This window comes from Bipolaris victoriae (genome assembly GCF_000527765.1).
Source record: "Bipolaris victoriae FI3 unplaced genomic scaffold scaffold_83, whole genome shotgun sequence".
NCBI lineage: Eukaryota > Fungi > Ascomycota > Dothideomycetes > Pleosporales > Pleosporaceae > Bipolaris > Bipolaris victoriae.
This window is the reverse complement of record NW_014575309.1, coordinates 34,562-57,338: the sequence shown is the minus strand read 5'-3', so window position 1 is coordinate 57,338 and position 22,777 is coordinate 34,562. Positions and strand designations below refer to the sequence as shown.

Genomic DNA, 22,777 nt, shown 5'->3' with positions numbered 1-22,777 from the left:
GTCGGAGCATGCAATTGTTGCCCGCCACTCATAATGAGATGAGCAGGCTGGCTGGTGTAGCACGCGCTATCCAGAACCAGAAAAGCTTGCGGACTAGGGCGGCGAGCGACGGTTGTCTATTGGTGTCGCTCGACAGGGGGGAGGGGCAGCGACGGCTATATATTGGTGTCGCTCCTCCCACCTGGCTGGGACTTTACCCAAATAGTTTTGATCCGAAACTGTCGGACTCCTAGAGTTCCGATCCGACGCTGCCGGATGCGCGCAACACCAGCCCGACAGCGCGTGGTATGCTCTTAAGTACGCAATAAATATATTGCGCCGTCGCACAGAGCTGCGAGTAGTGTCATGAAGTGAAATTAACGGAAAAGAGAGCTCAGGGAGAGATGACCACGCGGAGAGTGCGATTACGAAGAGCTGCGGACGTTGTGCCCAAGGGATGCGAAGACTTTGGCTGGTGTCATTTAAGAAGCGCAAGCAGATCCCAGGACTTAAGTTTCAATCGAATGATGCGGACTCATCGGAATAGACATCATGAGTTGTAGGCAAAGCCTCGAGTTTCAGGACCGAGTTACTCCGACAGTCCGTCGCTCACTCCATTACATCTCAATCGAAAATGAGCTATTTCACCACGAGGTTGGCGAACGTAAAAAGGCGCTATTAGTCAATCACAAAAAGAAAGGTGGACCTCTGGAACGTCAACGTCTTCGAGAGCACAATGGTAGGCGTTGCATTCTGGTCACCCAGAAAAGTCAATGAGGCACGTGTGTGTGTGTGTCAGTCTACGAACGAGTAAGAAGAGAAGAACTTGAAATCTTAAACAGATCATCTAGCTAACTGCTGGATGCGATTCCCCAGTTTTCTTGGTGATTATGATGCTACTATCGCAGCCTTGGTACCAACGGAACGTACCTTCAATACATGTAACACACCCAAAAATACAAGTTCCTCCTGCATGGCTACGCCCCATGCCGTGTCACCTTCATATATGCATCGTTGCTTGATTGGTTTATCCATCCGAAATCCTGCTCGCACCGCATCCTGACATGTCTCTCTGCGGAGGCAGCCTCCAACCAATAAGGCGTTATAACGAAGTCCTTCTGCTCAATCTCTTATTTCGCTAATAACTTGGCCACGCGATTGATTGGCTCTACCCTCATGTCATCACAATTTCGGATCTTCAAGCTTGCTTGAGCCATATATTTGGACCGAAGTGGATATATCTGCTTGCGTCAAATGAGGGCATGAGCGGCCCGTGCAACAATCACAAGAGACTGGGATGAAATGGCAATGGAAACAACAAAAATTGTTGTGAAAACGGTGACAGATGATGCTACTTGGGTAGTAAAAGCCGACTAGAATAGCTGCCCGAGTTTAAGTCAAGCGTTCACATATTCGTTTATCAAGCCTTTTTTAATATATTTTATCCCGTGCTTCATAAGCATGTTGATCTGAAGCTAATTCATAGCTGATACCTAAAACTAATCATCAGGTTAGCACCCTTCCGCCTTGTATGAATTCAAGAATCTTGCCTCAATAGCTTACTGCCAGGCAAGGACTGGGACAGTGGCAGGGCTACTCGATAAAACTATAGCGTTGTACTGGTGGAATGCAATTCTGATGCCATAGAGATACGCTATGTAGTTGTCATTGATGATTATTTGCAAGCTATTTTACTTCATCACATCGGAGATGCTGACAATGTTCAGAACCATATAGGTCACCAACACAATGGCCGCAATGCAAGAAACAACCTTGCCCACCGTACCTAGCATGTCAAACCCGCCCGCTTCCACCTCCGCAGCGTTTCATGCGACCACCTTTACGCATTCCTCGATCGTCTTGTTCGCGATATCAAGCTTTTGATGAGTTCTTTACAACGGACCAAATGTACGTTGCTTCTGGTTCTTCAGATCAATGTCTTCCCAAAATGCAACGCTGACCAACGAGAGACTGTTGATGCACGTGGCCGTGATGAGCAGGTACCTTTGAGTTTGAGCGTAGCTCAGGTTAATCGCATCGCGTGTAGGAGATCCAACCGGGTACATTGCCTGTACTTGGAGACTTCCGTAAATTTTTGCAAATTCGGGCAACACATTTACTGGAAGGTTGGCTAATAGCCTCTTTGGAAAAACGCCAGTCCAGATGGCTCCCGCAATTGTTGATCCGATAGCATTCCCTGTAGAAATAACCAGAGACTCACATGCTAGAAGAGCAGGAAAGTCCTCTTGTTTGGAAACGGCCATAAGCGTCGTCTGCTCTGAAGTAACCAGAACACCCGCTCCTAGCGAAAGAAAGAGATAGCACATAACTAAATATCCAATGTTGTCATCGGAGTGAAGAAAGTTAATCATCAATCCCGTGCCTAGAACGGTAAGTGGTACTCCCCAAAAGAAGGAGTACACCTTTACGCGTCCATAATAGCGTAAGCAAACACCATATACGAAGGACATGAAGCAGGCGCCCATAGCATATACGTTGCTGACGTAGGTAGCATGAACAATGGTTTGGTTGTAAAGGACAATCAGACAAGAGTAAAAGTATGGACTCCAACAGGACGAAGCAATATAGAGAGTTGCAGCCATGGTATAGGTAAAGATGACAGTGCGGTTCTTGAGGAGATGCCAAGGAATGAAAGGAATTGGTGCAAAGTACTTCTCCCATAGTCCAAAGACAATGATGAGAAGGGCACCAAAAATGATAAAGCAGATGATCATGGGCGACTTCCATCGGTCGGCTTGGTATGAGTAGAGGTTGAAGCTGAGCAAGAAGAGCGCCATTCCTGTCGCAAGAATGAGCAATCCGATGAGGTCGAATTCCTTGCCATAATGAATGAGCTTCTGGATGAAAGTGCCATGATCAGGGCGGGGTTCAATCAAGCCTTGCTTTTGCGCCTTGGCCTGGTTGACATAGAGGAGGCCGATCAGCGGTAAGCAGACGATGGGGACAAGGATGGAGAGGATACCAAAGCCCCATCTTAGGCCTATCCCACCAGGACTGACAATCCTATCCACTGCAAATCCATAGAGGAAGGTCGTGATTAACCAAGGTAAACCAAGATATCCGAGGAAGAATCCTCGGTTCTTGAGCTTGGACGTATCGGAGACGAAGACTATTAGCGAAAAGTCAACCGACCTGTAACCTACGGTGAAAAACACCTGCGCAGCACAGTATGTCTGCACGTTGTTACAGGCAGCCATCATGATCAGCCCAACGGTTGTGAAGGCGACTCCGAGGCAGAGAGCAGGAGGACGACCCCAAACGTTCATTATTTTTGCATACGGCAGCTTCCATAAGCCTCCAACAATGGATGCAATAACGCCGGTAAGCGCCGTGAGTGAGTGTTCCCGGAACGAACTGGTAATGTATGGGGTTAGCGTCCCCACAGTACCCGAAGTCCATGTGAGTATAAATTCTATTAGCCACACCCTGTCAAAGGTTAGCTAGAGCCAGCATGCACCTAGAGTGAGTCATACATGATATAAGCAACAATGAGGTCCTTCTTAGACCATGAGTAGGTCAAGGCTTGTATATTCTGAACTCCTTTCGGGGCGGAGGTGTCGATCTTTGCCGACTCATGGTCGGCATCCGTTATCTCTATTGACCTAGGAGCACCTGGTTTTTCGTCGATGTGAGGGGTATTGGACTTTGTAATTGGCTTAGGCGATGCAGGAGCAGAGTTCAGGCCATGGTCTCCAGCCTGTACAGAATACTCCTCTTTGCCGGAGGGAGGACTTCTACATCGTTGTAAGTGTGGTTAGCAATGACGCTTGGTATAGCTTTTGACTTTGCTCACTTGAATTCCAAACTCATCCTGCAATGCATCTATCTGCAGGAAATACTAGTGATGACATGATAAAATTGAATTCTTGTGCCACTGGCAATATATATATGTTGGGTGAAGTTGCTCGTGGTGATTGGCCTACCCTGTCCCAACCCATCTCCCCCACGTGAATCTTGCAACCTTCCTGCCATGTTAGGTAAATGCAGTGCAACATCAATGTTCATAGACGGAATACGAGCTGGTTTCGAGTTTCCACCGGTACAAATGTGGCTAAGGCAAACCCGCCTTTGTGGTACACCCACACTTCGCTCACGGATTACCCAATCGAGCGGTAGTAGTCGTATGATTATTATCAGATGAAAACTATGATTTATCTTATCTGATCGTATTATAATCTTATCTATTATCTGATGAAAATTTATTGACCGAGAGCAAGGCCAGAGTTATGATACAGTGCTAGAACAGTAATCTATTCACTTGCCGCTAAGCCAAGATTATGATACTCTTAGAAGCCACAAAACCCATTATCATCCGTCTGTGGAGATCATGAGCACTTCGTTTCTCCGAAAAACGAACGTTTTCCGATTAAACCCGGGCTCTCTGTTACCATACTCGGTATGTAGATGAGAGCGAATATGTCGGAGCCGAATGATATCTCCGAGGCTCGCATAGCGGTTATTGGTGGATTTCGGAATTCAATAGAAAGCATACTTGGTACACATCATACATAACTCCAAATGCAAAAGTGGGACATGTTGCTGTAAAGCCTTACCAAGTGGAAAAAAAAAGGACCGGCACTCTAGAATAGTTCATATTTCATACAGCCTGTAGCCTCAATAACTTTCATCTTTAGGTCATCATTTGCTTAAATTATTCCTCTAATATGTGACGCATACCGCATTCATAGAAAACAATAAGAATTATATCATCGTAATGGTTTTGCAAAGTTTAGAAGTCGCGAGCTTTCTGGCGTATCACCATTGATTTTGGTTGGGTGGCCGTCGTTGCATGAGAGTATTGCTTGCTTTGTCAATCAGGCATACGTCGACCTCGAAATTTTTTTGGAACTGGTCTAATGATATGTATATGTTCTCTCGCTATGGCAAGCTTGGGCGTAGTTCTGCATATCGGAGATAGCTTCTGCGCCTCGGTTATCGGCCATCGGTCTTCGGATGTCGGGGGTCTGAGTACTAGACATGGCCGACATGGCGAGTTCTCCTATCCTTTGGAGAGCACATTTGTTGGATGTTAAGCAAAGCGTTTGTAAGAGCTATAAAATCACAGATCCAATACGTACGCCTGAATAGAGTTTACATAATCTACGACCGTATGTAATAGGCAATTAACTTTGTAATAGATTGTATAATACATGGTATGAAAGCGAGAGCCGTGCAAGATTAAATCGGTGGACATCCCTATCTCCGACGTCTCGGAGCCCGGCCGATCATAGCATTTCTAACAGATTTGAGCCATTTTTTCAATATCGTCCGGGTAGAACCAATGCAGCCGACATACATGGATGTTTAAGAGATTACTGTAGTACATAGCACAAGTTTTGTGTGTGGACCATTAGCAAGGGGATAATACAGGTCGGAGTAGAGAGTAAGAGCTATACTATAAACAGTACAACCTATACCAATTAGAGTCGCGATACTAAGAGTATTCTAAGATTTCTCTCTCATGGATCGGGTATAGAATCATCCGAAGAAGAGCCCGATCGTGATCTTAGCGTCTCCACATACAAAACCTGTGACATGCACCACAATATAGACAAGGTAGTGTGTTGTTCGTTATAGAGTTAGATCGGGCCGCATCCTGCAGCACATAGTATCTAGCATTTCTAACGAGGCCGCAGACATCCAAGAATAGGCGCAACCCAATCACGAAACACTCTAATATAAAATAGTAACGCTACCCTTCTTTGCCGGCCATCATTCTTGTGTGTTAGCAATTGCCTTAGTTATCATGGCTGTACTGTCAACTCTCAACCAAAACACAATCATCGTCTCCCTGTTGGGCAGTTTCCTTTACTTTGTTGGTTTAGTTGTATATCGTCTCTTCTTTAGTCCCATTGCAAACATACCGGGCCCCAAGCTTACTGCAATTACCTTTTGGGTTGAGGCATATTGGGAGGTGGTAAAGGGAGGAAGATTTATATTCAAAATTGAAGAATGGCATGAAAAATATGGTAAGTTGTGACACGAGTGATTTCAACAATACCCATATTGATCCTCAGTGGCAAGGCCCAATTATTCGTATTACACCAACAGAGGTACACATTCGCGATGCAGAGTTCTACAATGAGCTTTTCAATACCAAGTCGAAGTACGACAAACTACCGCAAATGGCGCATCGCCTTGCGCACCCACAAGCCTTAGTCGACTCAATCGAACATGATTATCATCGCCGCCGCAGAGCAGCTGTTGCTCCTTTCTTTACTAGGCAAAAGATCATAGACTTTAGCCCTTACACCAGCTCTCGGATCAAGAAGATGTGCAATATTCTCGAGACGCAATACAAGGGAACTGGAAAGGTAGTATGTCTGAACGAGGCTTGGGGCGCCTATGTGGCTGACGTACTCACCTGGTACATCTGTGGTTTATCCTACGATTTCTTGGATTTTCCCGAATTCAAGTCGCCATTTACAACGGCTATCCACAATTTTCTTTACTCATTTCCGTTTGCAACATGTTTTCCCACCATTTCAAAGTGGCTCCAGGGCCTGCCGGAGTGGTTCCTTGTTATGGTAGACCCTAAGGTGAAATCAGTCTTTGAATTTCGCCATGTAAGTTGCTCATCTCTAACATCATACACCCCGCTGAACAAATACAGGAAGTGAGAGGCCAGATCCGACGAATTGTGGCTGGCGAAAATGATGCAGACAAGCATGTCACACATCGCACTGTCTTCCACGAGCTACTCAAGTCTAGCATGAGCAGGAGCGAACTTACCCAGGAGATGATGGAGCATGAAGCGCAGAGTTTTGTGGGTGCAGGTATCGACACGACAAAGACGGCACTCACCGTTGGAAGCTTCTGGATCCTGCAAACGCCAGGCGTTAAGGCGCGGTTGAGAGAGGAGCTTGAGAAGGCTATGCCTAACCCTGATGAACTGCTGCCTCTCACCGAACTTGAAAAGTTACCGTACCTAAACGCGGTTGTGCAAGAATGTAAGCAATTCACGGACATTCAAACACTCCAAGCTAACCTCTACAGCTCTACGTATGTCGTATGGGTTGACTAATCGACTTCAACGTACAAATCCAATGGGTGTTATTCAGTATGACCAATACGTCATACCTCCTGGTACAGAATTCAGCATGTCAAATTACCTACAGGTCACGGATCCAAAGTTATTCCCTAATCCGGATAAATTTATCCCAGAGCGCTGGCTAGATAACCCTATGACATCCACTGGACATCCGCTAAGCAAGTATTTGACCAACTTTGGCAAGGGCCCGCGTATGTGTCTGGGCATGAATTTTTCGTTGGCAGAAATGTATCTAGGTCTCTCAGGATTGTTCAGGTTGGTAGATTTGGAGTTGTATGAGACAGATAGAAGCGACGTGGATATGGCGGGAAGTTTCTTCGTGCCTCTTCCCAAGGCTAGCAGCAAGGGAATACGCGTGATTGTGAAATGAGGAACGCACTAATCAAGTTCCTGCTTGGTGGAGAGAATATAGAGGCTCTTTCAGCATTGTTTAACTGGAGAAGTGAGACGATAGATCCACCCATAGAGTAGAGTGAGTCTTTGCACTGTTAGATAGTATGATAAATGAAGACAAATGCACAAGGACCCACGCTGAGTAGCTTCAAATACATGAGCCCAATCACGCAAGAATTTCGCGCTCGTGCTCCGCATAGAGGGCCAGGTTACAAACCTTTCTTACTTCTGCCTTGATACTAAGAAACAACTCATGTATGAATCATGAATATCCAATCGGCTTACTCAAATACTGTTAGTCCCCCATGGATTTATGGCGCTTACGGTACGGAGTATCACTGCAAGCAAGATAGCAGTGTCGGTAGTCTATTGAAATAATTCTTTGCGATAATATGCTCAGGAGCTACAGTTATTGACCATTTCCTACCACTTCAGATCTCCTTGCTCCTGGTTTCTTCCAGACCCACCAGCCATTGTACAGGGCAGACTAATTTCCCTCACGAGTGAGAAACCACATTTAAGCAGGAATATAAAAGAAATGTACCCGAAAAAATCTCTTTGAGAAGCTATTTTTGCTTAGTTTCCTCCCGGAAGTGTTTTCGGACATCCTCCAAAATAAGCCCCATAACATTTTTGCCGGGGTACTTGCCAACAGCCTCTGCCTTGGCCTTGCCAACACCAATTCCCCAAAAACGATCTCTGGGGTTACACTCAGCTAGATGGCGGTCGCCAGTGGCAAGAAGCTTCTCTTGAAGGGTAGGGTTTTTGGCATATTTATGCATATTGCCTTCCTTCATCACCGCTTCCTTGACTCCACGGTATAAGCATGGAATGTAGTTCTTGGGATACTACAACTTACGCTCATCCCACTCGTTGAGGTCAAAAGGAGTCACTTTTCTTCCAAAGGACTTAACCTTGACTGGGCTGTCGCAATCGAGAATCTCGCGCAGAATATCCTACGCTTGGTCAATACATGAAGAGTGACGGGCAAATATGGGATTTCTATATACATGGTCCTTGAAGTGACGCGCCTTCGCAGCCTGGAAGTAGTGCTCGGTAGACTTGTACTCGACGTCGTCAACGGTGAATGGCGCGATATGCATGTTGCTCATGAAGCCATACTCCGCACTATCTTTGTTGAAATAGACAGTTCCGGTGTCTTTAGCCATGACTGCGAACAATAGGTCAAGTATGCGCTTAGCCCTTGAGTATCGGTTTGAAGGAAGAAGATCAACCCTGAGTAGCTGGGGTAGGGGAGAAGTATAAATGTCTAAATAGTCACTAAGCACGGCTGCCTGTTCAGCTCTGCTGCCTACTCAGCTAGCTCGCCCCTCACTTTCCCCGCTGTTTCCAGCACACCACTACACCGCCACAAAAGAAGATGACCTGCCGTAGCCTTTTTCAGGCTGCTAATACTGACTACCTCTTTTCCAGCGATCTTCTATGACTGTAGCATACACCTTTAAGCCTCACCTGGAACTTGGAATGAATCTATCATAAGTGAGTCACTACTATTCCCTTAAATCTACCGCGAAGCTTATTTGAGCCAACACCACCGGTCGAAACATTAATTTTCCAGCAAGATGAAACTTCTCCCGAGAGTTGATGCACCTTGCGTACATGAGTCACGAGGCTTGGCCGACTATCCAAGGCTACCTTAGACGAACACACGAGATTTTGAGGGAAACTGGTCGTCCTGAACACGTGAAAACTACTGATATGAATCGCTAGTTAAATTTTATCTTCATATGGATTTTGTGAGTCGCATCATTCTGGGCATTGGATTGGCGTGGAGTCACTTACACGCTTCATCAATTACATCCCTTCTTTGCCGCTAGGCTGAGCAAAATTCTGGTTTCCCTATTTCCTCTGCAGCTTCATATTTTTCTTTCAAGCCTGCTGAGAAGCTCCCTCTCGATCCTTTGGGTCGTGGCATCTTGTCCGTACCTTTGACAAAGTGCATCGGTGCGCGTTCGGGGCCTACCTGGACCCTCCATTCTGAAATTCGAAGTGACGATCTTTTCAAAGTAGTGTCATACAAACGCATATTAGCATAAGAGAATTCTCCAGATTGCGGGCGCTATCGGCCAACCGTTCCACTCTTCAGAAGCCTACACCTATGCCTATGCTTACTCCAAGGAGATCCTCGCATCCCTTACAGATGCCACCACATCGTTCATTTCACCCACTGGGGGATGTCTCTTGATGTTCTCCCAGACAACCTCAATAGCCTTGACTGCCTCATCGCTCAATTTCCCCTTCTTGATGCCCTGGATCGTCTGCTCAATCTGCGATAGCTTACTGACACCAAGAAGAATACCATCTTCGTCGCCATGTAGCGCGCTATGATACGCTACCCAGCGGTACGCAAGCTCAGCGTTTGACACTCCCTCTTTCCTAGCTATATAGTTCCATGTAAATAGCGCCTCGCGCAAGTGCTCGTGGTCGTACAGCATGCTAAACAGCCCACCCATGACATTTTTGTTGAACCGACCAACACCTGCGTCGAGGTCTGCAATTGACTTGGTCAGGAAGCCACCAGCAATAGCCGAATACGCGTAGAAATTGATACTGAGCTTGCGAAGCGTAGAGAGAGGCTCAGTCTCTCCATAACGAGAAATCAGATTAAAATAGCCTTAGTATACTTGAAGAAGTAGGTATCCTTTTGCCTTAGCGATATCATAGACTTCCTGGACTTGTTTAGCGGTATAGTTGCTTAGTCCAAAGCGGCGGAAAGCGCCCTTCTTATAGGCTTCGTTGATGCCCTCAAGCGTCTGTTCAATAGGAACCGAGTCGTCGGGTGTATGGATGTACAGAACATCAATGTGATCAATCTGCAGGCGCCTCAGTGACTCTTGCAAGTACTTGATAACGCCATCTTTCGTGATTGAGCCAGGGATACTTCCGCCAGGGAGCTTAGTATCAATAGTAAACTCCTTCCGCTTCTCTAGCTGGCCGACGCCATATTCGGAGCCAGGATAAATGTGTGCAGTGTCGATATTGTTAACACCATTCTTGAGAAGTAAATTAACAGCCTGATTGCGCTCTTCTAGTATCTTGAAGTATGCCTGATCAGACAACGAGAAGCCTCCGAAAACAATCTTAACCATTTCGGCGGGTTTGACTGCGGACTTGTTTTGGTTACGGAAGAATGGGTGGTAAAGGCGGGCAAAGCACAATTTGAAAGGCGATTGAGAGACTTGTAGTAGTGCCTTCTTAAAGCTTCGCTTGTATTGTTCTTATACTTCGTGCTAGTGCGAATATATCGTAAGCTTCATTTGTAACAAGCTGTCTGTGCATACGAACTGATCACGCTCAAAAGATGTAGCTAACTATACATACATGCTGAATCTACGGGCGTAATTCCGTCATTCCGGAACAGGAGTTAATCTAAAATTGCGCTAATTGATGACGTCCCAAGGTGTAGTTGTGTGGATAGCAGTCGACTAGGTAAAGAGTAAAGACATTGTAGTTGGCTGTTCTGCTTGAATGATGTGATTAGAAGAATCCTTACAAGGTAGCAGTGGTACGCTTGCCTATCTAAGGCGACCTCAGCAATCTAGCAATGGTTAATTAATGTGTCTTTATAGATTACAACACGCGCTCCATGCACTTCAGTACACTACCTTGGGCTTGGTGAGGCATATTGTTGAGTATTCAAGCTTGGAGGTTGGTTGAATTTGTTCGAACTCTGCCCAATATCGCCCTGGCGTGTTGCAACAGACAGGAGCTCACTTGGTGGTAATTTTTGTAGGACAAGGATTCGGCAGTGGGGTGGTTTGCGCAAAAAACGGCGGAAACACTGATTTCCAAGCAAGAAGCAACGTGCAAAGATATGTGCAAAAATACGGACAAACAACCATGGTAACTCTGATTTCAGTGTATGTAGCGAGTAATATAATTCTTGGCAGGAAGGAAACTACATACCTATGGCACATCTCCTGCATATGAGGGGGCTTGTGTTTTGTCGCATCCATACGTGCAAGGTCAAGAACGCCACACAACCGCGTATCAAGTTTCGTTATATGCCTCTACGATTACTTGAGACCGCTTAGCTTAGACATCCGCCATGTAAAGAGCTACTAAGATAGTCACTCCTATAGTCGTGTATAGACTTATGGTTATCTCATCTAGTTCGTGTTTACGGTCTCTGCGACTACAACATAGGAGGGTATTTAACGCAATCCTAGTCGTGACAGGATTCTATTACAGTTGAAAAACATGCTTATCAAGTGAAAGTAGGTAAATTTAATGTCTTCTTAAGGGAGGCTGCAAGCACACAACGACTAATTGAGTGCGCCAGCATCTAGTCCTAAGGCATTGTCCCTACTTCACCATAAGTAAACCTCGCACTCCATCACGGTATAGCCGACTTCCCCCTAAGATTTGTTGACGGAAGCTAATCTGTATGGTCTTAGACCTCAAAATTGGCACACACGCATACAGTATGCCTTTAGAGAGCGAGGAAAATCGGCTGAGAATGGCCGCTGCCATTACGGCTGCCCGGTAATACCATTGGGGCAGGATCGCGAGGGTGGATGCTTCAAGTCCACACTGCTGCGAGGGCACAGGGCAGCCGCCTGCGGTCCTGTCGCAAAGCAATGATCGTAGACGCCTATCAAAACACCAATTAGTCTCCGAAACGACCCAATTCTTTTGTTTCCATGACTGTAGAAAAAGAATCGTCTTACCAGAAGGTCCGCATGGATTTCTGTCTCCTCCATTGCAAGTATCGGATGGCACAACCGGTACGTGAATCTCGATGAACGACCTGGGCCCTTTGGAACAGATAAAACCGCCCGTGCCCACGTTTGCAATCTACCGGCGCAGAGAAGAAGCGTTAGTAAAAATAGCAAAGAAGATGAAGAAAAATAAGATTGCGTGGCTCTAGAACTTACATATCCCCAACCTTTGATCACACCAATGCGTGGAGTGAACACAGAATAGCAAGGATAGTTGCCGCCATCGGTGCAAGCAGCAGTATATCCGACTGTCGTAGCAGTTCTGTTATTTGCATCACAAGTAGTTAGCCAAGCAACATCCATCTGAAGACACCTTCAAGAGTGTGTCTCTGTTCTGGCAAAGAAAAAGAAAACTCACCCCCAGGTATAAGCAAAGCCGACACGAATTCCAAACTTATCCAAAATAGATGGGCCGAATTTTAGATCAGGGCCGATATTGACATTGATGGAATACGTGTAGGATATCGTTCGCGAGTTGGTCACGCTGCCAGGTGGACACAAAGGTTCCGAGATGCGGCGCGGGATACCGAGGTGCTGGCTCCATTCGCTGACCTCGAAAAAGGGCGTGGGCGTGACTTTGCCATCGTTATACTTGGTGCAGCATGGATCACCGAGACAGACGTTCTGGCCCATTTTGGATTCTTTGAGGGGATCAGGCTTGGGGGCCATGCTTTTGTAGAGGGATTTGAGCTCTGGGGGGAGTGTCCCCTTGAATTTGAGAGGGCCCTGGGTGCCCTTGCCCGACTTTTCGACTTTGGAGTTTTGGAGGATCTGGCCGATGGGGATATAGATGTTTTTGGTTTGGGCTCGGGGGTCAAGGACAGAAGGATGGGCAGAGGTGGGGTCAGAAAAGATGCTCAAGAGAGCGATGGCCGCAATGAGGACACGCATGGCTTGATTGGTGGAGTCCGAAGTTGCTGTTTGGAACTGATATTTCAATGTGAGTGGTGCTGTTGTTGATGCAGTGCTTCACCCCCTTATATAAATTTCCCTCCCACGCTGAACTGCGTATCTTCCGACTGAGGTTGCGTGCTTCGCACATCAACTTGCATATCTCGCAATCCTTACGCAATTGTATCAAACCGTGCCATTTTCTCCCAGGCCGCACAATGTCCAACGAGTAGTTGACGTCCTTTACCCCACGCGTATATCACCTGCTCAATCGACAATCCACTTGTTTACACTCTTGACAGCACGTGTATGGCATATACTGGGATTGACAGATCAGCGGCAAAAACACTTCATCGTGGAGGTTCTCAAACCGTCCCACAAAAGGGGAAAGATGTTTTCCTCAGGCCTCCATGAACCATCTCCCTTGTACGTGTATACAGGTGTTGTCGAATTGTATATCAGTATAGCAGAACGTGAACCCCCACGACCAGATCTTATCATCGCTTGCATATAGAGCATCAGCATATACGGGCTTGAATGTTGCTCTCAATCAAACCTTACACGACTTTGAACGGGCTTACTACGGACGACTACTACCCGACCTTGAAGCTGTACTTTTCGGCCCTATGTTGTCCATCTCACGCGATCATACACGCGTATCTGATCCTGAATCACAATATCTCAAAAGCAATGGAAATGCCCAAGGCAAAGATAAAGGTAATTAATTACACCACTCAATACGTGTACAGTTGCAAGACAGGGTTGTCACTCATACTGCAGCTTCTTAACTTTTTCCAAGCCTAGTGTGTGATTGTGAAGCCCACAGAATAGTTGCGCGATTAACCAAAACATAGATACGCTCAACATCGCCTAACCATTCGTTTGTTCAAATCCATCTCACCTTTTTCCATGGGGAGCCCTGACAATATCTGATGGGTATGTTGGTAGTGAGCTCTCTGATCTGAGCTAAGCTTTTCTGGTGTTAACCTGTTTGATATGTATACCCCTGTCTTACTAGGCACTGACCTGGGTATATACTTCGTGGTACGCGGGAAAAGTGTGTAAGCTGCACAGATCAGTTTCTCGTGTATCTTGACTGACGAGTGGGCTGGGTCACAGAGAGAGCAACATGCGACAGATGGGAGACTTGAGCCTACAATTCATCATCAACTTCTTGAGAATTAACCTTGTGAAAATCGTATGTACAGTGCGATTGCAGAGCCCCAGGTTGATCTTCGACAAAGCCAATTTTGGACAATGTGGGGGTGGGGATATGTGAGCGATCTCCTGCAGGCACAAGTGTCGTCACGGCATCTCCACCGGCATATACTCGGGGACAGGGGCAGCACCCCGGTGTAGATATGTAGAGCCTTGGGCTCAATTGGGGCTTGCTTGGTATGCTACCCAGTCAACTTGATTTCAGTCATCATCTGCTAACCATTTTCAAGTTGCGACCATTCTTATCTGTGTAGTACTGGTCTCAGTCTTCAAGCACAAGACTCTACTCTTATTGAAATCCTTCTTTTTCAGTACGCCAAACATCACATTTTGAGAACACGCTGAGAAAAGCATTCTTTGTTGCAGTAGTGCGGAAAATTTCCCAAGTAGTCAGTGCGAATGACGAAAGACTTGCCGCCCACGCCATGGCATAGCTTGCACAAAGCTTATGTCAGTGCTGCCGTAGTACCTAGTCCCGTAAGACGACATCGGCCCTCGGGCAGTAAGACATAGAGACACGTTGGCCTATTCTCACACCTGATTGGAGTAGTACGCGAAAGAGCATGTAAGACGGTTGAAGTGACCCTAGCACTTTGTAACAATATCAGAGGCCTTTGGCATCCTTGTCGCCGGCATTCAGTTATTCACCACAACGAGCATGAAACTTTAAACTTGCAATTATTTTGTGAAAAAAAAGCATCGAAAAGTGATGGTAAAAGGACAGTGTTGATGTTGACTTACAACTCACAGCTATTGAACACTACGTAAGATGTAGATATTCATTCAACTAGCTACACGCGAACGTAAGCTGATGAAACAATTTCGTGGACAAAGAGGGGAAGTCAGCATCTTGCTGGGAAATTTATCAAGGCAATACGAAGTCACCAGGGGTATGTGAAGTGACGATACAACAGGGATCTAACTAGATATTAGTAGAACGAGGAATGCATAATCAGCTGACACGGCTCAAGTCCCAAAGTCGCTCTCGCTTGCTAGGGCAGCAATGCATAGTCGTTTTTGTTTTTTGATAGGGATAGGGAGAGGAAACAAAGTTAAACCAGTGCTGGAGAAGCAAAGGTTTGTGCAGATAGCTGTATATGGAATGGACTGGCGTTGAAGAACATGTTACCAATGTGATTGCAAATTCCTGAGATATCATTGCTAAAACAGCAGCACAAGAAATATACCTCAATTACTATTGAAGCTAAGAGTAGACATACCACAAAAGGTATCATCTCAAAACTTCACACAGCATTCCTCTCCTTCCACTCCCCCGCAACCTCAGCATACGTACACCACTCCACCACCCCCTCACCCTCCAACTCCTTCAACCACTTAACCACCCTCTCCACCATGCCAACAACATGCGCCATACCACTGGTATCCGGGTGTAACACCAGTGGGAAAACCACATCATCACCCCCTCTTAGCCCTTCCTCAGCCTCGCCCCTAATCCACTCAAACTTATCCTTCCACATATTCTCAATGACACGAACATCAACATAACCCTGTGAATTGTGCGTGTTGGGGAAAAACTGTAGGGGCGTCATATCCTCGGCATACCAATTCGCCGGGATTTCAACGAGCGATTTGGATGTTGGCGCGCCGGCACTGGGCAGCGGCTTCATCCAGTCTTTTGCTGCTGCGGTGTCGGTGTAGCTAGGCACTTCGATTGGAGGCAACTTGGGGATGTAGTATGGCTTGCTGTCGTGGTGAGATAAGCTGGAATCGTAAAGGAATCCGTATTCTTCTAGCAACTCGATTGTGTTTTCGCGCAGTTGGTAAAGTGGTGCGCGGTAGCCCAGCGGTCGCTTGCCGAGGAGTTCCTGGTATAGGCTTATGCAGTGTTCGAGGACTTCGCGTTCTTGGGTTGCTGTGAGTTGAGGCGCCCCCTCGTGACAGTACCCGTGTAATCCGATTTCTGCGCCGCTTTCTTTGATTGACGAAAATTCGTTGGGAAAGCTTTCTGCACTGTGCATGGGTATGAACCATGTTGTCTTGTTTGATATGTCGTATTTTGCAAAGAGTCGGAGTAGACGCGGGACGCCGACGTAGGCGCTGAAGAAGCCTGAACTGTAGTCCGCGAGGTTGTTGGACGGGTTTTGGCCAGTTCCTAGCCAGCCAGATACAGCATCAAAGTCGACTGAGAGTAGGACTTTGATCTTTGGCTTGGAACTGCTATGAGGAGCGCTCAAGGGCGAAGCCAGAGGAGCGGCCAAGGCTGAGGCATCTCTGCTAGTTAGAGAAACGCCTTGAGTAGCAGTGCCAAATGTCTCTTCGACAACATCTGCAGTTGGTATTTCAGGCTCAGCAGCAGTGTTTTGCGATTTGCGAATTTCGTCTTCCGACCACACGATGCGCCCTTCCATGCCGCCGTCCACAGAAATGCACTGACCCGAGATATGGCCTGCTGCACGGTGGCTAGCTAGGAAAGCCACTGCTCTCGCCACATCCGTTGGCTGTGCAATCTTTCGCAATGGTACACTAAATATTTTAGTACATGGTTGCAAGCCCTTTCGGACGTAACAGAAGATTTCGGTACATACGTAGCTTGAGCCTCCCTCCACATCTCCTTCGGATCATCCAGTCTTCCCTCAATCAACTTGGTATCCACCCAACCCGGCGCTACGGCATTGATCCTCGCTTTTGCATTCAATCTTACAATTTCATTCTTAACCGTCTTCACAACTCCATACTGCAGTCCCGCTTTTCCGCTCGCATACTCGACATGTCCCGCCTGACCAAAAACCCCACATTCGGACCCGGTCACTATGATACTCAGGTTTTCAATCTCGTTGCCAGTCTCAGTTTGGTATGTTTCGGCTAATTTGAGGAAGTGCTTGATAGTCAGGAAGGTGCCGCGGACGTTGACGGCATAGGTGCGGTCCCACAGGTCGCTGGGCATGTCCCAAATAGGGTAGTTGCAAGATTCATCCGTGATACCCGCGTTGGCGCAGAGTATACTTATTGGTTGGGAGAAATGACTAACGGCTTTCGCGATTGAGTCTTGGATAGAAGATTCAGAACTAATGTCGCCTTGGATACAGTAGAGGTTGGGATTGGTGGAGGCAAGAGGGTTCGGGACAAGATCGTGCGCCGTGACTTTGCAGCCTTGGGCTATTTTCTTGTTAGTAGTTATTTCAAGTGTAGCATCGTTGCTTTGTAGAAGAAACTACAGCATGCACAATTTTCTGCGCATTGTAATTGACTCGTCACATACCTAACAATTCCTCCACAATCGCACTTCCAATCCCGCCCGCGGCACCCGTACAGAAAACGTGCAGCCCCTCGAGCTTGAGAAACGACATTGTGTACCTGGAAAAAGAAACGTGTGGCTTTTTTTCACCGACAGCAAATGATATCCTGGCGAGACTCCAGCTGATGATCTATCAGTAGTAAGATGCCCAACACGACAACGCGCGCCCACTTTTCTCGCATACGTAATGTACGAAACAAGGCAGGTACATATGTACAACTGCACGATAAGCCCTACACTATCAACGAGCCGCAGATGCGCAAGGTGGCCAAACAGAGAAAGACACAAAAGATGCATGTCTTTTATCTGTGCATCCGCGACACGTATACAGTAGTGTTTCTACGTAATACAGATAACACACAAGCATGGTGTTCTAAAGACGAGGATGTACATCACTATACCCTCCGACCATCAGTAGTAACAAGTACTCTAAACGGAGTCCTGTCGCAGGAAAAACACAAGCACTCACCCAGAAAAAAATCCCCCTCTCCTAGAACATAGCAAGAAAACCCCAACCCACCCTTCTTTTACTAACCCCAAAATCAAAATGTCACACACATAACGTCACCACACATGCTTTCGCCGTAGGCCGGGCCAAGCCACTCGCAACCCCCCGGACTAATAAACCGACCGCCCGCCCACCGCACGAGCCCCTCGCCGTCGCCCACCCACGAAAGAAAAGGCCTAACCAAAAAGCAAAGAAAGCAACAAGAGGCGGCAGCGCCACAAGTCTTTGCGGCTTGCGCCAGCGGCACCCCCCCAATCCCAAGGCGTCTCCTTGATTTTGCCTTTGCCGTGCCGAACCCACCCCCCCCCATTTGTGCGAGAATTGCCGGAACAGGCAAGTTCTGTGTCAGGGTGTGGATTGCTCAGGGCCGAAGGGCACGCGCTGATGGGGCCTGCCGTGACCAATTGGGTGGGCGGTTGGCCATGGCCGGCGGGCGTATTGTAATGCAAGGAGGAAAAAAAGGGCACGAAGGAGGGCGGGCCAATCGGGTATGTTGCAGGACGGGTGTGTAGACTATGTTATTCTATTTCGGGGCGCACACATAGGTAGGACATTGGAGTACACGAATAGGCATGGGGGCACAGTGTTGGGTGCATCAACTGCGTGTCTTGATTGGTTTCCTTGGGAAATGGAATAGGATATAACTCGTGGGACGCTGGGGCATGCCTGTGGCAACGGCTGTTGGTACTAGTTACTTTTCAACAATTGCGCCGTGGCTGATGAGAGACTTTTGCCTTCTCATCAGCGGTGTGATAGCGTCAGCCATCACTTTTTGTAAACTACAAAGTGATGTCCTCAGAGCGGTAGTGGTCTGCGACAATGCGGTAGAGATATGAAGGTGCGTGTCCGCCACTGTAATAATCAGCTATTGATCCAATCAAATAAATGCAGGGGGCAGCTTACAGGTTGGTAATGTAGAGATCCACAAGATCCGCAGGGACGTAGTCGTAGAGCGGATTCTCAACATCAACCTTGTCTACAAACTCGCCGTCATCGAAAGGCACTACACTGCCAGCATCGCCATACTCGATGAGCTCGTCAATGTCGAAAGGGTAAACAGGGCTGAGCTTGTAAACACCGCTAAGCACTACCACTGGTGTTTGATGCTCCTTGGCTGCCTTTGCAATCATATGTGCTCCAGCGGCTGCAACAAGACCACCGTTGGCCAGAACTGTGTGTGTAGCTAGAATGACCTTGTTGACACGCGACATAATTGCAAATACGTGCGAATCTGGGATGACGTAGACTTGGATGCCGGCGTCAGTGAGTGGCTTCCACTTGTCATCGTCCTCATCATCGCCTGGGTTGGCCTCGCGCTTCTTGCCAGTAAGCAGGATTCCATGTGTAGCAGTGTGGTCGTCAGGATACGTCTCGGCGTGTACAACGGTAAACTTTCGTTTTCGTGCGGCGAACAAGAGAAACTTTTGAACGGTTGTGGAGGCAGTGTGAGTGAGAATGATCTCGTTGGCGTGGATGTGCTCGAGGGCAACTTCGGCAATTTGCTTGTCTGATGTTTCCAGCTCGTCTTGCAACTCTCGTATGCCCTCCATGACCTCACCCTTGAGATCAAGATTCTGACTTCGCTCCATGCCTGCAAGTCGCTCGAGATTGAGCGCAGTCAGGTTGCTCCTACCAGTGGGAGATGCTTGCCCTGTCGGTGTGCTAGTAGCTGAAGGTGTGTCTGCTGGTTGGGAGAAGAGGCCGAAGAGCGAGTGTACTAGAGGTGCAGCTGATGCCGGTGCGTACGAAGTGTGCGAGGTGAGCAGCGGGGGCCGTCTTGAGGGTTCGCTGGCATCGGAAGCGTTGTCTGTGAAGCCGCCTGCGGGCATGGGCTCTGCTACGGCATGTCTGAGAGGGCTAAAGGTGGATATGCTCGACTGAAGTGCTGGCCTGTGAAGCGAATCGTGCGAGGCGTGGGCGTGTGGTGTCGCATTGCCTCGGTCGCTCCCCGTAGGTGTTTGTCCATCCGCATGCTCGTCGACGACTTCACGTACCAGCCCAAGTACACGCCGCACGATGTTTCCTACTACAACTTCTCTTGGTTGGGCTGACGTCAGTCGCCGGCCGACTTGCTTGATGCGCTCGATGAGTTTAGCAGCGTCTCTTCCCTTGAACTCGCCCACTACGCGCAGTAGCAAGGCTGTCGTCGCAATGGCGCAAGGTCTTGAGTTTCGAATCTGGCGGCGCTTGAGGAGTCTATCGTAGACCGGTCAGCTGTAGTTTCGCACTATGCCATGAAGAAACGAACGAAGTAAAGTGCTCAACCGAGGCATCTACCGGCGTGCTCTTGAGCGACTTGAGGAATGTGGATAGGCCTGGTGCCTGAATGGTAGCGCCCTGCATCCTGGCAATTCCCGCACACTGAAAAGGTGGTGTTGTTCAAGATTTCGAAGTGTATAGCGCGCGTATGTGGGGGTGGTGGGGGTGTCTCTTGGATGACTGTTCAGTTGTTGGTGCAGTTCTTTTTCCTTGGGAAATGCAAAAAGATGTCTAGAAGCAGAAGACTCAGGCGATCTAGACACTGCAGACGCTTGTGTCGCGTAAGGGGCACAGTAGCGGAATATTGCTTGTTCAAGACTGCGTGAACCCAAGTTATGAGTCGTCGCCAAATTGAGCTATGCGTGTTCCGATTGGCCACGGCCCTTCTCCAGCTGTTCGGTCGTCATTGGCATCATCCCCAACCTTTCCTGCTTACATACATAACCGTCTGTAGCCTCTCCATCCTCGCCTCGGCCTTATTTCTAGACTTCATAGCGTCAGCATAGAGATTCCCTCGCCGGCCCAGCAGGCTTTGTATGGTCTTCCCACTGCTCGTCCATCTCAGCGCCACTCCCGTCTGCGAACAAAGACATAGGCAGCAAGCAGCAGCAGGAGCAACAGCCCCCCGGCCATCACGCTACCCCACAATCCTCGCCATTCGCGCACCCCAGCCCTCTCCTTCGACTCGGTCTGACGATGCGAGTGCAGTAGCTGCATAGAGCGAGACGCGCAAGATGGGCGCCGACAGGAGCAACGGCTCCGGTTCCTCGACGACGGAAGCCGTCGCATCCGGATCCAACGAGAAATCACCGCTCCTCCAACAATCCCAGAAGGGACCTTACGACGACACGACGCGGCGAAGACGGTGGCTGTACCCGCAGCTGTTATCCGATGGCCTCACTGCCATCGTGGGCGTGCTGGCGACCCCCTTTGTCTATACCGGCCAGTACTTGATTGCCTGCTTCTACTACGAGGACGGCCACTTTTCCTTTTTAGCCCCTGTGTATCACGTTTCGCGCACCTTTACACGCCGACGCCGGAAGAAAGTAGGCGCACACGCAGCGCGAGCCTCGGCCGCTACCGACAGCAACGAGAAGGCCATGCGCAAAGGTCGCAGCTCGAGCATTGCCCAGCCCATGACCATGCAACCCTCGCGGCGCTCCCTATCTATCGCATCCACGTCCACCGCCATGACATCCGACTCGGAGACCGAAAGACCTGCCTCGCGCGGCGGAGACTGGGATAGCCCCTCGCAACACACGCGCTCCAAGTCAAGTGCCTTATCGCGCGCAGACGAAATCGCTCCCGCAAAACGGTCGATCCGCATTACACTGCACCACAACGAGGACGTGTTGAGACAACGAAAGGCAGCAAAAAAGGCACAGTCTTCCAAAAGCAACTCCATTTCGTCCGAGGCCGCTGCTTCGCTCAAATCGCCCACCGGCCCGGCAACCGCATCGTCCAAACAATTGACCAAATTCCCAAGAGCGCCTCAGCCCCCGCGCCCCTTGGTGCCACGGCGTCAGCCATCCTACTCGGCCAAAGGCACGTCGGCCGTCGGTCCACACCAAAAAACACTCATCATTGATCTTGATGAAACTTTGATTCACAGTATAGTCAATGGCGGCCGCTTTCAGACTGGTCACATGGTAGAAGTAAAACTGCAGGCATCTATCGGCGCGGATGGACAGGTTATTGGTCCCCAGGTGCCGCTCTTGTACTACGTCCACAAGCGGCCGTACTGCGACGACTTCTTGAAAAAGGTAAGGAGTTTTGCCTGGCCTTGCCAGGGCGTAGCTAACATGTAAACTAGGTCAGCAAATGGTACAACCTGATCATATTTACCGCATCCGTTCAAGAGTATGCTGATCCCGTCATTGATTGGCTGGAGGTGGAGCGCAAGTACTTTGCAGGACGATATTACCGACAGCACTGCACTGTTCGCAACGGGGCTTACATCAAGGATCTTGCCCAGGTCGAGCCAGATCTGAGCAAGGTTATGATACTTGACAACAGCCCCCTGAGCTACGTCTTCCACCCAGGTAAGAGGTCCCCCCAGCTCGGGCGTCTGCAAGGTTGTACCGTGACTAACGACGAAACTAGATAATGCCATTCCCATCGAAGGCTGGATCAGCGACCCAACAGATCACGACCTGCTGCATCTCATCCCACTGCTCGAAGGCTTGCAATATGTCACCGACGTGCGAGCGCTGCTTGCGCTCCGGCTGGGCATGCCTGCATCCGTGTAATCAGGTAGCCACAATTTTGGTGGCATTCACAGTATCCCGCCTTCTAATACTCTTTGTACCATAGATCCGTTGACTAGGCCGAGCAGTTGGCTATGTAGCTTGTTGAGGTGATACCCATGATGATTATCCGTTCATGCTGTCTCGCTTGTCTGATGTCGAATAACGCGTTGCTTGGGAATTGCTGTTACTCATCTGTGAAGCCCGAGTCCC

General features: G+C 48.4%; 8 protein-coding genes across 8 annotated transcripts; 2 read left to right on the top strand and 6 right to left on the bottom strand.

Annotated features, from left to right (window-relative positions):
- Positions 1 to 1,871: 1,871 nt before the first annotated feature.
- Positions 1,872 to 3,810, bottom strand: COCVIDRAFT_29193 (hypothetical protein; the record flags this gene model as incomplete). Its single annotated transcript, XM_014698136.1, has 3 exons — positions 1,872 to 3,426; positions 3,474 to 3,734; positions 3,794 to 3,810. 3 exons carry the CDS (start codon positions 3,808 to 3,810, stop codon positions 1,872 to 1,874), a joined length of 1,833 nt encoding a protein of 610 aa, XP_014553622.1.
- Positions 3,811 to 5,746: 1,936 nt separating this feature from the next.
- Positions 5,747 to 7,421, top strand: COCVIDRAFT_107216 (hypothetical protein; the record flags this gene model as incomplete). The annotated part of the gene is made up of 4 exons (XM_014698135.1): positions 5,747 to 5,969; positions 6,025 to 6,566; positions 6,614 to 6,950; positions 6,997 to 7,421. 4 exons carry the CDS (start codon positions 5,747 to 5,749, stop codon positions 7,419 to 7,421), a joined length of 1,527 nt encoding a protein of 508 aa, XP_014553621.1.
- Positions 7,422 to 8,010: 589 nt separating this feature from the next.
- On the bottom strand, positions 8,011 to 8,613 carry COCVIDRAFT_40373 (hypothetical protein; the record flags this gene model as incomplete). Its single annotated transcript, XM_014698134.1, has 3 exons — positions 8,011 to 8,255; positions 8,304 to 8,400; positions 8,455 to 8,613. The coding sequence occupies 3 exons, from the start codon at positions 8,611 to 8,613 to the stop codon at positions 8,011 to 8,013; spliced, it is 501 nt and encodes a 166-aa protein (XP_014553620.1).
- A 960-nt stretch (positions 8,614 to 9,573) lies between these two features.
- COCVIDRAFT_29190 (hypothetical protein) lies at positions 9,574 to 10,554 on the bottom strand (the record flags this gene model as incomplete). The annotated part of the gene is made up of 2 exons (XM_014698133.1): positions 9,574 to 10,020; positions 10,090 to 10,554. The coding sequence occupies 2 exons, from the start codon at positions 10,552 to 10,554 to the stop codon at positions 9,574 to 9,576; spliced, it is 912 nt and encodes a 303-aa protein (XP_014553619.1).
- A 1,383-nt stretch (positions 10,555 to 11,937) lies between these two features.
- On the bottom strand, positions 11,938 to 13,077 carry COCVIDRAFT_107203 (hypothetical protein; the record flags this gene model as incomplete). Its single annotated transcript, XM_014698132.1, has 4 exons — positions 11,938 to 12,059; positions 12,136 to 12,262; positions 12,343 to 12,448; positions 12,545 to 13,077. 4 exons carry the CDS (start codon positions 13,075 to 13,077, stop codon positions 11,938 to 11,940), a joined length of 888 nt encoding a protein of 295 aa, XP_014553618.1.
- A 2,462-nt stretch (positions 13,078 to 15,539) lies between these two features.
- COCVIDRAFT_107204 (hypothetical protein) lies at positions 15,540 to 17,603 on the bottom strand (the record flags this gene model as incomplete). Its single annotated transcript, XM_014698131.1, has 3 exons — positions 15,540 to 16,779; positions 16,842 to 17,412; positions 17,516 to 17,603. 3 exons carry the CDS (start codon positions 17,601 to 17,603, stop codon positions 15,540 to 15,542), a joined length of 1,899 nt encoding a protein of 632 aa, XP_014553617.1.
- Positions 17,604 to 18,838: 1,235 nt separating this feature from the next.
- On the bottom strand, positions 18,839 to 20,402 carry COCVIDRAFT_107190 (hypothetical protein; the record flags this gene model as incomplete). Its single annotated transcript, XM_014698130.1, has 3 exons — positions 18,839 to 18,911; positions 18,963 to 20,255; positions 20,308 to 20,402. 3 exons carry the CDS (start codon positions 20,400 to 20,402, stop codon positions 18,839 to 18,841), a joined length of 1,461 nt encoding a protein of 486 aa, XP_014553616.1.
- A 650-nt stretch (positions 20,403 to 21,052) lies between these two features.
- On the top strand, positions 21,053 to 22,567 carry COCVIDRAFT_107141 (hypothetical protein; the record flags this gene model as incomplete). The annotated part of the gene is made up of 3 exons (XM_014698129.1): positions 21,053 to 22,081; positions 22,132 to 22,360; positions 22,422 to 22,567. The coding sequence occupies 3 exons, from the start codon at positions 21,053 to 21,055 to the stop codon at positions 22,565 to 22,567; spliced, it is 1,404 nt and encodes a 467-aa protein (XP_014553615.1).
- Positions 22,568 to 22,777: the final 210 nt, after the last annotated feature.